The following is a 12,163-nucleotide window of genomic DNA, read 5'->3' on the forward strand; positions in this document are numbered from 1 at the left end:
TGTTTAGGTCAACTTTTACATTTCTGCAAAAGAAATGTAGAAATTCAGTAGAAATTGCAATGAATCTGTGGATCACTTTGGAGAGTATTGCTGACTTAATAATATGAAGTTTCCAAATATATGAACAACCAATGGTCTTTTTTTTTGTCAGTCTTGGGGCTTGAACTCAGGGCCTGGGTGTTGTATCTGAGCTCTGTAGCTCAAGACTAGTGCTCTACCACTTCAAGCCATAGCTCCACTTTTGGTTTTGGAGTGGGTAATTGGAGATAAAAAAAATCTCATGGACTTAGGGTTGGCTTTGAGCTGTCTTTTTATTTTTTAAATGCAATCTATTTTATATAGTTTCAGTATATAAGTCTTTCACCCCTTTAATTACAGTTGATTATAAATATTTTACTCTTTTGATATTGTAAATGGAATTACTTTCTTGAGGTTTAGGAGATGAAATTGTTTGCTGCTAATGTGTAGAAATATAATTGATTTTGGCACAGTTTGATGCCTTCTTGAATTAGCTAGTTTCCTTATATAATCCCTAGGGGTATTTTATATATGGGATCATGTCCTCAAAAATATTATTTAGTTTCAATGTCTCCTTTCTGAATTGGATGGATTTTATATATTTTTGTTGTATAATTGCTCCCTCCAGTTGTACTATGGCAATGTTAAATAACAATGAAGAAACAACATTCTTGTCTGTTTCTGATCTTAGAAAAGAAGTTTTCACTCTTTCTAATGTCAGTTGTCGACTTATCATAAGTGCTTTATTGTACTTTTAGTTTCCTTTGCTTATCTCCTCATGAAAACCTGTAGAATTTTATCAATTAGTTTTTTATATCTATTAGAGCACTGGATAGGTTTGTTTCCCCCTTTCATTCTAGTAAGAAGGTGCAATTCATTGCTTGCATGACCTTCATATAGTGAGCTATCTGGTCATGTTTTATTTACTTTTAATATGCCATTGGGTTTGGCTTATTAATTTTGTATTTTTTTTAAATATCTGTAGCTATGCTGATACTGGTCTACAGTATTGTCTGTTATCTGCCTTTGGTTTCATTGTAATTTCAGCCTCAGAATAGACAGACTAGGATTTTCCCCATCTTTTATACTTTAGAAATGTTTGGATGAGTTTGTGAATATTTGGTAGAGGTTATCAGTGAGAATATCTACTCTTGGACTTTTATTTTATTAAGATGTTCTTGATTACTAATCCAATCTATCTCTGTTAAGACTTTCTATTTCTTCTTGTGCTTTTTTTTTTTTTTCTGGTTGGTCGTGGGGCTTGAACTCTGGGCTTGGGCACTGTCCCTCAGCTCTTCAGCTCAAGGCTAGCGCTCTACTGCTTGAGCCACAGCGCCACTTCCAGTTCTTTAGTGGTTTATTGGAGATAAGAGTCTCACGGACTTTCCTGCCTGGGCTGGCTTTGAACCGGGATCCTAAGATCTCAGCCTCCAGAGTAGCTAAGATTACAGCATGAGCCACCGACACCTGGCTTGTGCTTGTTTTTGATAGTTGATATGCTTCTAGGAAGTTGTCAGTTTCATCTGAGCATCTAATTTACTAACATAAACTTGCACACTTTAGTTTCATATGATGTTCTTTCCAATGACAAATCTCAATTTCATTAACTCTTTTCTATTATTTTTCTCTTTCTTGTTGTGTGTATCTCTAATCATTCATTTCCTCCTTTTTGCTATGACCTTAGTTATCTTTATCTATTTCTTTTTGTTGGTCCTGGGGCTTGTATTTAGGACCTGGGGATATATCTCTGAGCTTTTTTGCTCACTAGTGTTCTACCACTTTGAGCCACAGTTCCACTTCCAGTTTATGGGTAGTTAATTGGAGATAAGGATATCACAGATTTTCCTGCCCAGGTTGGCTTCAAATTGGGATCTTCAGGTAACAGCCTCACCAGTAGCTAGGATTACAGGCACCAGCCACCAGTGCCCAGCAAGTCTTTATCTAATGTTTTGTAGCTTGTGATTAGGTTAATAATATGAAGTGATTTAAAAGATAAAGGAATTCACAACTATACAAATTCTTTTTAACACTACTTTGCTGAATCACATTGCATTTGCTATGTTGTGATTTTTTTTGCATTTATCTCAACATATTTAAATTTTTCTCTTGTGATATTTTGGACTCCTGGTTATTTCAGCATGTGTTATATAATTTTAATATATCTATATTTTTCAAATTTCCTTCTCATAACAATTTCTATTTTTATTCTGTTGTGGTTAGAGGACGAAGACAGTTTGATCTAAACATCTTAAAATTCATTTACTTACATCTCATGTTAATTTTTAGTGTATATAATTGTGAAACACACAAAACAATAGACTTCATTGTGACATGGTCATACTTTGGTCATATACACTTTCCATTACCCCTTACTCCCATCCCTTCTGAGATAGTCACCCTTCTACTTTCATGTTTTGCTATTTAAAATCTAGTTTTGGCATATAAAAATATGTACTTATTGTCTTTTTGATTCAGGCTCATTTTAACATTATGAACTTCAGTTTCATCTACTTTCCTGGAACTTATAGGAATTTCCTGCTAATTTTTTCTTTACAACTGAATAATATATCATGTGTGTGTGTATGTGTGTGGTGTGTGTGTGTGTGTGTGTGTGTGTGTGTGTGTGTATAGATATATGTATATTTCAGATTTTTCTATCCATTTATCCATTAGGCAAATTCTATGACTTTGCTGTTGGGAATACTGCGATAAGAAATATTAGTATGCAACTATCTCTATAGAATGCTGAATTATATTCCTTCTGATATATACCCAGTAGAGCAGGTGATAAATCATGATTGTATTTTTAGTTTTGGGGATTTTTTTTGAACTTAGGGCCTGAACACTGTCTTTGAGGGTTTTTTTTTTGCTCAAAGCTAGTGTTCTACCACTTAAGCCACAGTTTTTCTTATGGATTTTTGGTAGTTAATTAGAAATCAAGAGTCATATAGACTCTCTTACCTGTGCTGTCTTCAAATCATCAGCTTTAGGTCTGTCTCCTGAGTAGCTAGTATTACAAGTGTGAGTCTCTGGTACCTAGCTTCATTACATTTAAAAAATAGTAAAGCCTTGAAAAGATAAATAAATTTGATAAGCCCATAGACAAACTGACCAAAAAAAGATGATAAAAGGCCAATATTAATAATGTAAATACTTATGAAACAATGGATTTCACAGAAAATACAAAAAACCCTAAGAATTATTAGAGATTATTTTGAAAACTTATATTTGTCTTTTGTTTATTTTTTGCCATCATTGAGGTTTGAATTCAGAACCACACACCTCTACCAATTGAATTACTCCTCAGCTCTGGGGTGTGTGTGTGTGTGTGTGTGTGTAAGAGTCCTAGGGCTTGAACTCAGGGCTTGGGTGCTATGCCTGAGTTGTTGTTGTTTTTCCTCAAGGCTATTGTTCTAAAACCACTTGGGCCATAGTTCACTCCCAGCTTTTTTGGTGCTTAATTGGAGATAAGAGTCTCACAAACTTTCCTAACAGGGCTAGCAACTGTGGATTGTCATATCTCAGCCTCTTGAATAGCTAGGATTATAGGTATGAGCCACCAGTGCCTGGCCTTAGCTCCATTTTTTTCTGATTAGTTGGAGATGGAGTTTTACAAGGTTTTCTTCCCAATCTGGCTTCAAACTGTGATTCTCTAGATCTTTGTCTCCAGAGTAACTAGGATTACAAGCATGAGATGTTAATAAGATTACAACAACAAAAAAAATATAGACCAATTTACTTGATGACTATAGATATAAAAATCCTCAGTAAAATAATTGCAACCCCAATTCAGCTACACATTAAAAAGATCATACACTGTGATCAAATTACTAACATTCGTGGCATATATAGATGGTTTAAGCTATATGAATCAATAATTCATATAGCTAATTCAGCATATTAAATTGAATCAGGGAAAATATTACAAGATTATCTCTATTATCTCAATAAATGGCAAAAAGCTTTTGACAAAAATATAACATTCTTTCTTAATAAAAGCTTTAAAGAAATAAGAAATACAGAAAACATACCTTAGATTAATAAAGGCTATATATAACAAACTGCGAAATTTATACCTAATGGGGAAAAACTAAAATTGTTTCCTCTAATGTCAGAAAGAAAACAATGGTGTCTATTCTCCAATTCTCATTTATATAGTAATGGAATTCTTACCCAGAGTAAAAAGGAAAGAGAAAGGAATATATCAGTTGGGTGCCAGTAGCTCACACTTGTAATCCTAGCTATTCAGGAGGCTCAGACCTGAGGATCTCAGTTTGAAGACAGCGGGGCAGAAAAGTTCCCATGAGAGTGTTCTCTAATTAAGCACTCAAAAATCCAGACGTGGAGCTGTGGGTCAAAATAATAGTGATCTATCCTTGAGGAAAAGAGCTCAGAGGAAAGCATCCAGGCCTTGAATTCAAGTTCTAAAATCAGCACCACCACCAACAATAACAACAAAAAGAAGGTCTGACTTTGTTCAAGGAACACTGCACTATATATATGTAATTGTCATATTGTAACCTTTTTGTAGTATTAATGGATGGTAATGAATAATTGGAACTGAGCCAAGAGCAGCCAAGTGTTCAAGTTCTCTTTTTGTTTGTGGGTGGCCAGTCCTGGGGTTTGAATTTAGGATGTAGGCTGTGTTCCAGAACTCAAGGGTAGCATTCTGTCACATGAACCATAGCTCTGTTTTGCTCTTTTGGAGGTGGTTAATTAAATTTAAGTGTTTGCTCAGGCTGGCTTTGAACTGCTATCCTAAGATATCAGCTTCCTGAGTAGCTAAGATTCAGGCATAAGCCACTGACATCTGGTACCAGAATGTTTTTTTAACTTTTTTTTTTCTTTTTTGGTGTCAGTCCTGGGGCTTGAACTCGTGTCCTGGGGACTGTCCCTGAGTTTCTTTTTGCTCAAGGCTAGTGCTCTACCGCTTGAGCCACAGCGCCACTTCCTGTTTTCTAGTGGTTCATTGGGGATAAGAGTCTCACTGACTTTCCTGCCCAGGCTGGCTTCCAACCATGATCCTCAGATCTCAGCCTCCTAAGTAGGTAGGATTATAGGCATGAGCCACTGGCACCAGACTACGTATTCATGTTGTCTTACCATTGATTCCCCAATTGGGCTATTGTCATTGGTAAACTCATGCAACAAAGTTTCATTTCTATTGGCACCAGGGAGGCCATATTGCTCTGAGTTCCTAGTGGGCGGGGCTATGTGGAAGGCAGCTGGATCCAGCAGGCCTTGCGGCTGCAACGTCATATTATCTCGCCTGTGTCGCACAGCCGCCATTGTGGTATCACCTATGTGTAGTGGAGCTCGCTACTGTGAGACGCTCCACTTCATTGCAAGAAAGAGCAAGTGAGGAAAAAGGTGGTTGCAGAGGAGAGCAAGACTGTATAAGGAATGAACTTGGATTCAGTGGCAGTAGCCTTTGCAGTGACAGCGTGGCAGCGGTAAGGCAACCCACTGCAGCCTACTTTGGTGCAGTGGGCGGCAGAGCCGGGGTCGGAAGTTGACTAGGCCGCTCTTTCTTAGGCCTCAGCTTGATTAGGCCACCACTGAACTACGCAGCCGCAGTCATGGCCTTGGACTTTGGGGATGGTAACAATGGCTTCCGCCACACTGAAGTGATTCAGTTCATTAACAGTGAAGTTATTATGAATGGAGGGGGGCCGGAGTTTTTTGTGGCCTTCAGCTCATTGTCTTGGAAGGAGGTAGAGGACCAGCTCCGATTGGTTGTAGCTAACCCGCAGATGCCGCTCTCGCTCAAGAGGGCCTACGCCTGGAGCAGCTTGGCTTTGGGTGTAAAAGCCTCAGTGAGACATTGCGAGCAGCAGGAACGTTGCGTCCAGCAGTTGCAGGACCAGATAGACAAGCATGAGGTAGCTTCTTGGGCTCTGATTTCTCAAGTGCAAAAGTTGCGTGAGGAGCGAAATGAGGTTGCTGCACAGCTGCAGTTCACACAGACTGCCTTATGGCAGGCCATGGAAGAATGTGAAGCTCTTCGCAATAGTTTGCTCCATGCTGAGAAATCAGCACAGGTCAACCCATTGACCCAAGATACAGCACTCAGGGCTCAAGCTGAGCCATGTGAGGCTGCAATGGTGCATTTGAATGCAGATCAGCAGTCAGATGTGAGGGCTGTGGGAGCTGTAGTGGGAAATGGAGCCATAGGTGTACATGACAGGCAAAATTTGGAGACTCAGATACCAGCCCCAATACCAGCCATTTATATGCCAGGAATGTTAAGTTCCTGGACCTCAGTCGTTCCACCTTTTCACCCAGTTGCTCCTCAGCTAGTAACTCCTCAGCCAATGGTTCCTCAGTCAATAGCTGCTCAGCCAATAAGTTCTCAGTTAGTCATTCCTCAGAAAATCACTCTTCAGTCAACTGATGCTCAACCAATCGCTCCTCAGCCAGTGGAGCCTCCTCTAGTCGCATTTCAACCAGTCCTTCCTCAGCTGATCACTCCACAGCCCTTCGAGCCTCACCCAATTGCCCCACTGCCAATGGAGCCACATCTAATTTCTTCTCAGCCAATGAACCCTCAGCCAATTGCTCCTCAGCCAATGGAGCCTCATCTAATTGCTCCTCAGCCAGGTCTCACCCAGCCTGTCCTCTCTCATCCAATCTTTATGCCATACCAACTCCCACTGTATCCGTCATTGCCTGTGGGAGTTCCATTTGTGCAGCCTCATCCACCTGCTGCTGTCATGGAAGCTGCATCAGGAGTAGTTCCACTACCCATGCCTCCTGTGCACATACACCCTCATGGCCCATGGAATGCAGAAGGCTTCCAGAGAGAGATCGTTCCTCTGTGGGACCAGAGGTACAATATCCAAGTGCAAGGTCTGGAGAATTTTCATGGGTCCCTCCTCCAAGGACACAGCAAAAGTCAAGGGAAAGGAGGTTCTGAGAAACCCCAAGGACCTCATCTCAGAGACAGTAGCTACTTCAACCAAGCAGAACATGCAGAGAGGTCCCAGGGAATGGATCGCCTTAGAGTAAGTGGACCCCTCTACCAAGAAGATCAGAATCGCCAGGGGATGATTCCTCTGGACAACAGCAGCTACAGTCAGAGTGAAGGTCCAAAGAAAGCCCAAGGGATGGCCTCCTTGGAAGTAAGCAGGAGTGCTATCCAGGAGGAAAGTGTAGATATTGTCCAGGGGATGGTAGGCATGAAGGTAAGCAGGAGCCATGGCCAGGAAGAAGAAAAAAGTACTGTCCAGGAGATGGCAGCTGAGGGGATAAATAGGAGCCTTAGACAGAAAGGAAGTACAGAGAGTGCCCAGAGGGAGGCAGGCTCAGGGTTCAGCAGCAATCGCATCAAGGAAGAAGGTGCAGACAAACTTCAAGCAATGCTTGTGTTGGAGAGCCAAGCTGAGAGAAAAACCCCAAGGAAAAAGCAAGAGAAAAAACCCTCACAAGGGAGAAAAACCTCAGAATGTCAGTTTTCTTCGTATTGTCATAAAACAAACTGGTTCTGCTCATGGTGTAAAGGGTTAAATTTTTCATGGCGCTCTGCCTGCTATAAGTGCAAGAAAGTTCGTATGCAAGTTGAGAGACGAGGTCCTGATTCAGGATAAACTCGCTGATTTCAGAAAGGTAAGTAAGAATTGCAATACTCCAAATGAATTAATTTTCTAAGACATTTCTTTTAGGTTTTTCTTTGTAGCAGGGTTTAATCCAGATCCTTGTGCTTTCTTGGTTTCCTTGTTTAGATGGTGCTATTCCACTTGAGCCATGCCTCTAGTCTGAACTTTTTGCTGGTTATTTTGGCTGTGGAATCTTGTGGACTTTCTGACTGAGCTGGCTTTGAATTGTGATCTTCCAGGTCTCAGAATCCTGAGTAGCTAGCTCAGTCATGAACCATCAGCACTTGGCTCCAATTGACTTTTTTGTAACAAGGGATGTATTTTATTTAGATAAAAAGCAGCTCATTTTATGTCACAGAAAATTTAAAGCCACAATTGCCCTAGAGAAAACTAACCCATAATTCCTCTGCCCAAATTGACCGCTTATTATTTTGGGTATGCATACTTACAAATATGCATGTATTTACATGTGTAGTTTTCTTACTTGAAGTAAGAGGGACTACTTTTAAGTATTACATAGGTAAATTGGGAATTTCTGTAAAAAAATTTATTGTGAAGGTGGTGTACAGAGAGGTTACAGTTACATAAGGCAGATGGGAATTTCTTTCTTTCTTTCTTTTTTTTGGGTCCGGTTGTGGGGCCTGAACTCTGGGCCTGGGCGCTGTCCTTCAACTCTTCAGCTCAAGGCTAGTGCTCTACCACTTGAGCCACAGCGCCACTTCGGGCTTTTTTTTTTTTTTTTTTTTTTTTTTTTTGCTTATATGGTGCTGGGGAATCAAACCCAGGGCCTCATGCATGCAAGGCAAGCGCTCTACTACTGAGCCACCTTCCCAGCCCCGGGAATTTCTTATATATGCATTTAAATTTTACAGGTGGTGCATTCTTTGGCTGTTGCTGATTGGATGACCCCTTGGAGAAGCTCAAGTGAAGAAACCTTTTATTCCCCACTCTTTTCTGTTTTCCTCTTCATTTTCTTTTCCTGAAAATATTGTGAGTGATTTCAGAGTTTTAAGCTATGTTGAATCTTAGAACACTTTGGCTTGAAATTGCTGTTTGGGTTGGAAACTACTCTAGTGTTCATATGTACTTCTTTTTGATTTTTAAGTTTTGTAGGTGAGGTCCAATTTTTGTGTCTCAGTTTCACCAGACTTGCTTGTTGCTGAAGAAGCTGAATGTGTCCTATTAGAAGATTTCCTCCAAAAGCCAAAAGAAAGAACATTTCAATTCTGATGGATCTGCACTTCAGTGAGACCTTCCAGGCCTCTAGCTAAGATAGGGGAAGGGAAGATAGGCAAGAAGAGATGTTTTAGTACTCATCATGGTGACACTGTAGAACAAAGTAGTTCTGACTAAAATTTGTATGCGTTGGGGAAGGGACTAATTGGGAAGGTTTAGGAGGGCTATGGTGTTAAATTTACTATATATTGCAGGAAATGGATTAATTTTAATTCTTTTGACAAGTTTGTTAGGGGTTAGAAATGTTCACTATTATCTGGTGCATTAATCTTTTTTTGCATTGATCTTTTTTGATGAATTTGGTTAGATGACTGGAGAGAGTATAACTTGAGATGCAAATTAGGAATGTGACTCTAGGTAAAATCAATTAAAATAGCATACAGATCCATTTTTGTAGTTGTGGAGGCAGCAAGAAAGATCTGAGTGACCAAACTTGGTTCCAAGTGAGACAAATTTACAGTGGATAAGATAGGTAAAGAGGCCTCATGAAATTTCAGGCAGTGCTTTTTTAAAAAAAATCCTCTCCTCATTTTTTCTTTGTCACACCAAGCTGGGTGCTGCTAGCTAATGCCTGTAATTCAAGCTATTCAGGAGACTGAGATCAGATCACGGTTCAAAGCCAGGCTGGGCAAGAAACTCCATGAGACTCTTACCTCCAATTAACCACCAAAAAGCCAAAGGTGGAGCTATGGCTCAAGTGGTAGAGTGCTAGCCTTGAGCAAAAGAAGCTCAGGGACAGTGCCCATGCCCTGAGTTCAAGCTCAAGGACTGGCACACACAAAGAAAAGAGATGAGTGTCAGTGGTTCATGTCTGTAATCTTAGATACTTTTGGAGGCTGAGATCCAAGGATCATGGTTCGAAGCCGGCCCAGGCAGGAAAGTCCGTGAGACTCTTGTCTTGAATTAGCTACCAGAAAAGCTGGAATTGGAGCTGTGGCTCAAGTGGCAGAGCACTAGCCTTGAGCAAAATAGCTCAAGGACAATGCCCAGGCAATGCAGCTGTGGCACAAGTGATAGTGTACTAGCCATGAGCAAAAAAGCTCAAGGACAGTATCCAAGCCCTGTGTTCAAACCCCAGCACTGGTGTACAAAGAAATGTGGCCACATGTATATACACACACAGACAGACACACACACACAGACACTGACAGACAGACAGACAGACAGACAGACAGACAGACACACACACCCCTAATCACATCAGTCTTCCTGTCTGCTCATCAGCCTGCCTGAAAGACCACTGAATTGCATTGTCTGGAACAATGTCGACTATACACCTTTCAAATCTCTGCTGCCTCCATTCCAAATCTCTCCAGTTATTAGTGACTGTCTGAGGGCAGATATCAGGGCTAGTGTGCTTTCTGTATATAGATGGTGATTCTCTTGCGAGGCTTAACTGTGTTAAAAATAGAACTGGTTAGCTTGTTGTGGGTGGATCATGCCTGTAATCCTAGCTAATCAGGATGCTGAGATCAGAGGATTGTGGTTTGAACCGCTGGAACAGGAAAGTCCATGAGACTCATCTCCAATTAACCAGCAGAGAGCTATGGCTCAAGTGGTAGAGCACTACTCTTGAGCAAATAATGCTCAGAAACAGTCTAGGCTCTGAATTCAAGTCCCAAGACTGGCACAGACACAGACACACAGACACACAGACACACACACACACACACACACACACACACACACACACACGTCAGGGACCAGTATTCTTGAGAATGCCCCTGGGGGCTTTTCCCTTCCAATAGATGTGTTGTTTGTAGTTTTCTCTTCTTCCCTAAGACAGCTGTGGCAAAGTAAGGAAGAGCCAAGGAACGTTGAGTTGGGAGAGTGGGAGGTGATGATGATCTGCCTCCAATTTGAAGCAAAGGTATCTTTGTGTTACCTAACACAACAGGTTCCACATTTGTCACAGTTTTTCTGATCTTAACTAATAATAAAAGAGTGTGAAATTATCTCACGTTTCTTGTGTATTGTGTACCTTGGGGTAAGTGCTTTGAGCCAGCAGCTCAAAACTCCATCTTCAGTCTCTTCCCCTGAGGTAAAGGAATGTTCAATCTAGCTCAATATTGAGATTCTTCTAATTCTTATGAGTTACACAAACATTGGAAGCACTTGTATGGGTCCTTCAATCCATCATCATTTTTCTCTGCTACCCTTATTATCCAAGTCCACTTGGCCCCTTAAAGTTAAACCTGGGTGTTCCTTAAGTGTTAGTGGAGTACAGGAGTGGGAAGATAGAACAAAGAGGTGGGGGGGGGGTGAGATGAGGTAGATGTTTTGCTCACTTTGGACCCCTAATGCCTAGGATCTCGCTACCCCATGTGTACCAAGAAGCTATTTCCCCAAGGCTGTTTTTATAAGGACCCTTAATGCCTGGGATCAGAAATTTCCTTCCTATGCTTTTCTCTCCAAGGCCTTGTCCCCAAGCTGTAGACTGTCTTCTTATAAGACTTTCTATCAGGCAAAGAGGGTAAAGGCTGGCAACCTGCTTGATAAGGGACAGGAATGGGACCAGAGAACAAAAGGGACCCTGCCTCAGCAGCCTTCTTACATCCCTCAGACATGTATGTCATTATTGAGATGGCCCTGGTTACTTGGGAGGGGAGCACTGGAGATGAAGGTGTCTGTTAGGGTCATTAGACCCGAGTCATCTGGGTTAGGGCAGGATTTTATTCTTGCATATACTGCAGATTGAGCACAAAGCTTTGCATTTCATAGGCAGATATTCTACCATTCCACCCAAGCTGGAAGCTTGTTTTTACTTTTTTTGAGGTAGCATCTTGCTTTAGCCATGATTATTCTATTTTAGGTTTTTCATTGTTTCTGGGAATTATTAGGCTTACACTTCTACATCCAGCTTTTGTCTATGGAGATTTAATATACTTGATTTTTCCCAGGATGGCCTAGAAACTTGTTTTTCCCAATTTCAGCCAACTATATAGCTTGAGATGATGGGAGTATGATTTTGCACATCTATAAGTTGAGAAGGGAACCTTGTGAATTTTTCTGCCTGGGCTGACCTGGAGACATATTTCTCCTGATCTCAGCCTTCCGAGTAGCTAGGAGTACAGGCATGGACCACCAGTGCCTGGCTTGGGCCATGTTTTTTGATGCTTGGGTACTTATAGCTCCTTGGACTTTTTGGAATATAGGGACCAGATGAGAGCTAGGAATTTTCAACATATTTTATTTTCATGTACCAACAGGCCGTTCTGGATCTCACTGTAATTGCTGCTTTTATGATTCCAAAATAGTCTCTGTTGTTTACTGGTATATATTTTGACTTATATGAAACCACTTTGTGTGTATAC

General features: G+C 40.9%; 1 protein-coding gene across 1 annotated transcript; it reads left to right on the forward strand.

The window, feature by feature from the left end:
- The first annotated feature begins 5,597 nt into the window (after nt 1-5,597).
- On the forward strand, nt 5,598-7,282 carry LOC122109943 (testis-expressed protein 13D-like). The gene is made up of 2 exons (XM_042682413.1): nt 5,598-7,202; nt 7,274-7,282. The coding sequence occupies exons 1-2, from the start codon at nt 5,598-5,600 to the stop codon at nt 7,280-7,282; spliced, it is 1,614 nt and encodes a 537-aa protein (XP_042538347.1).
- Nucleotides 7,283-12,163: the final 4,881 nt, after the last annotated feature.

This window comes from Dipodomys spectabilis, unplaced genomic scaffold (assembly GCF_019054845.1).
Source record: "Dipodomys spectabilis isolate Male_0828 unplaced genomic scaffold, ASM1905484v1 ptg000071l, whole genome shotgun sequence".
Lineage (NCBI taxonomy): Eukaryota > Metazoa > Chordata > Mammalia > Rodentia > Heteromyidae > Dipodomys > Dipodomys spectabilis.

Coding starts and splice junctions, on each gene's coding strand:
- LOC122109943 (XM_042682413.1), top strand. CDS start 5,598: ATGGCCTTGGACTTTGGGGATGGTAACAATGGCTTCCGCCACACTGAA.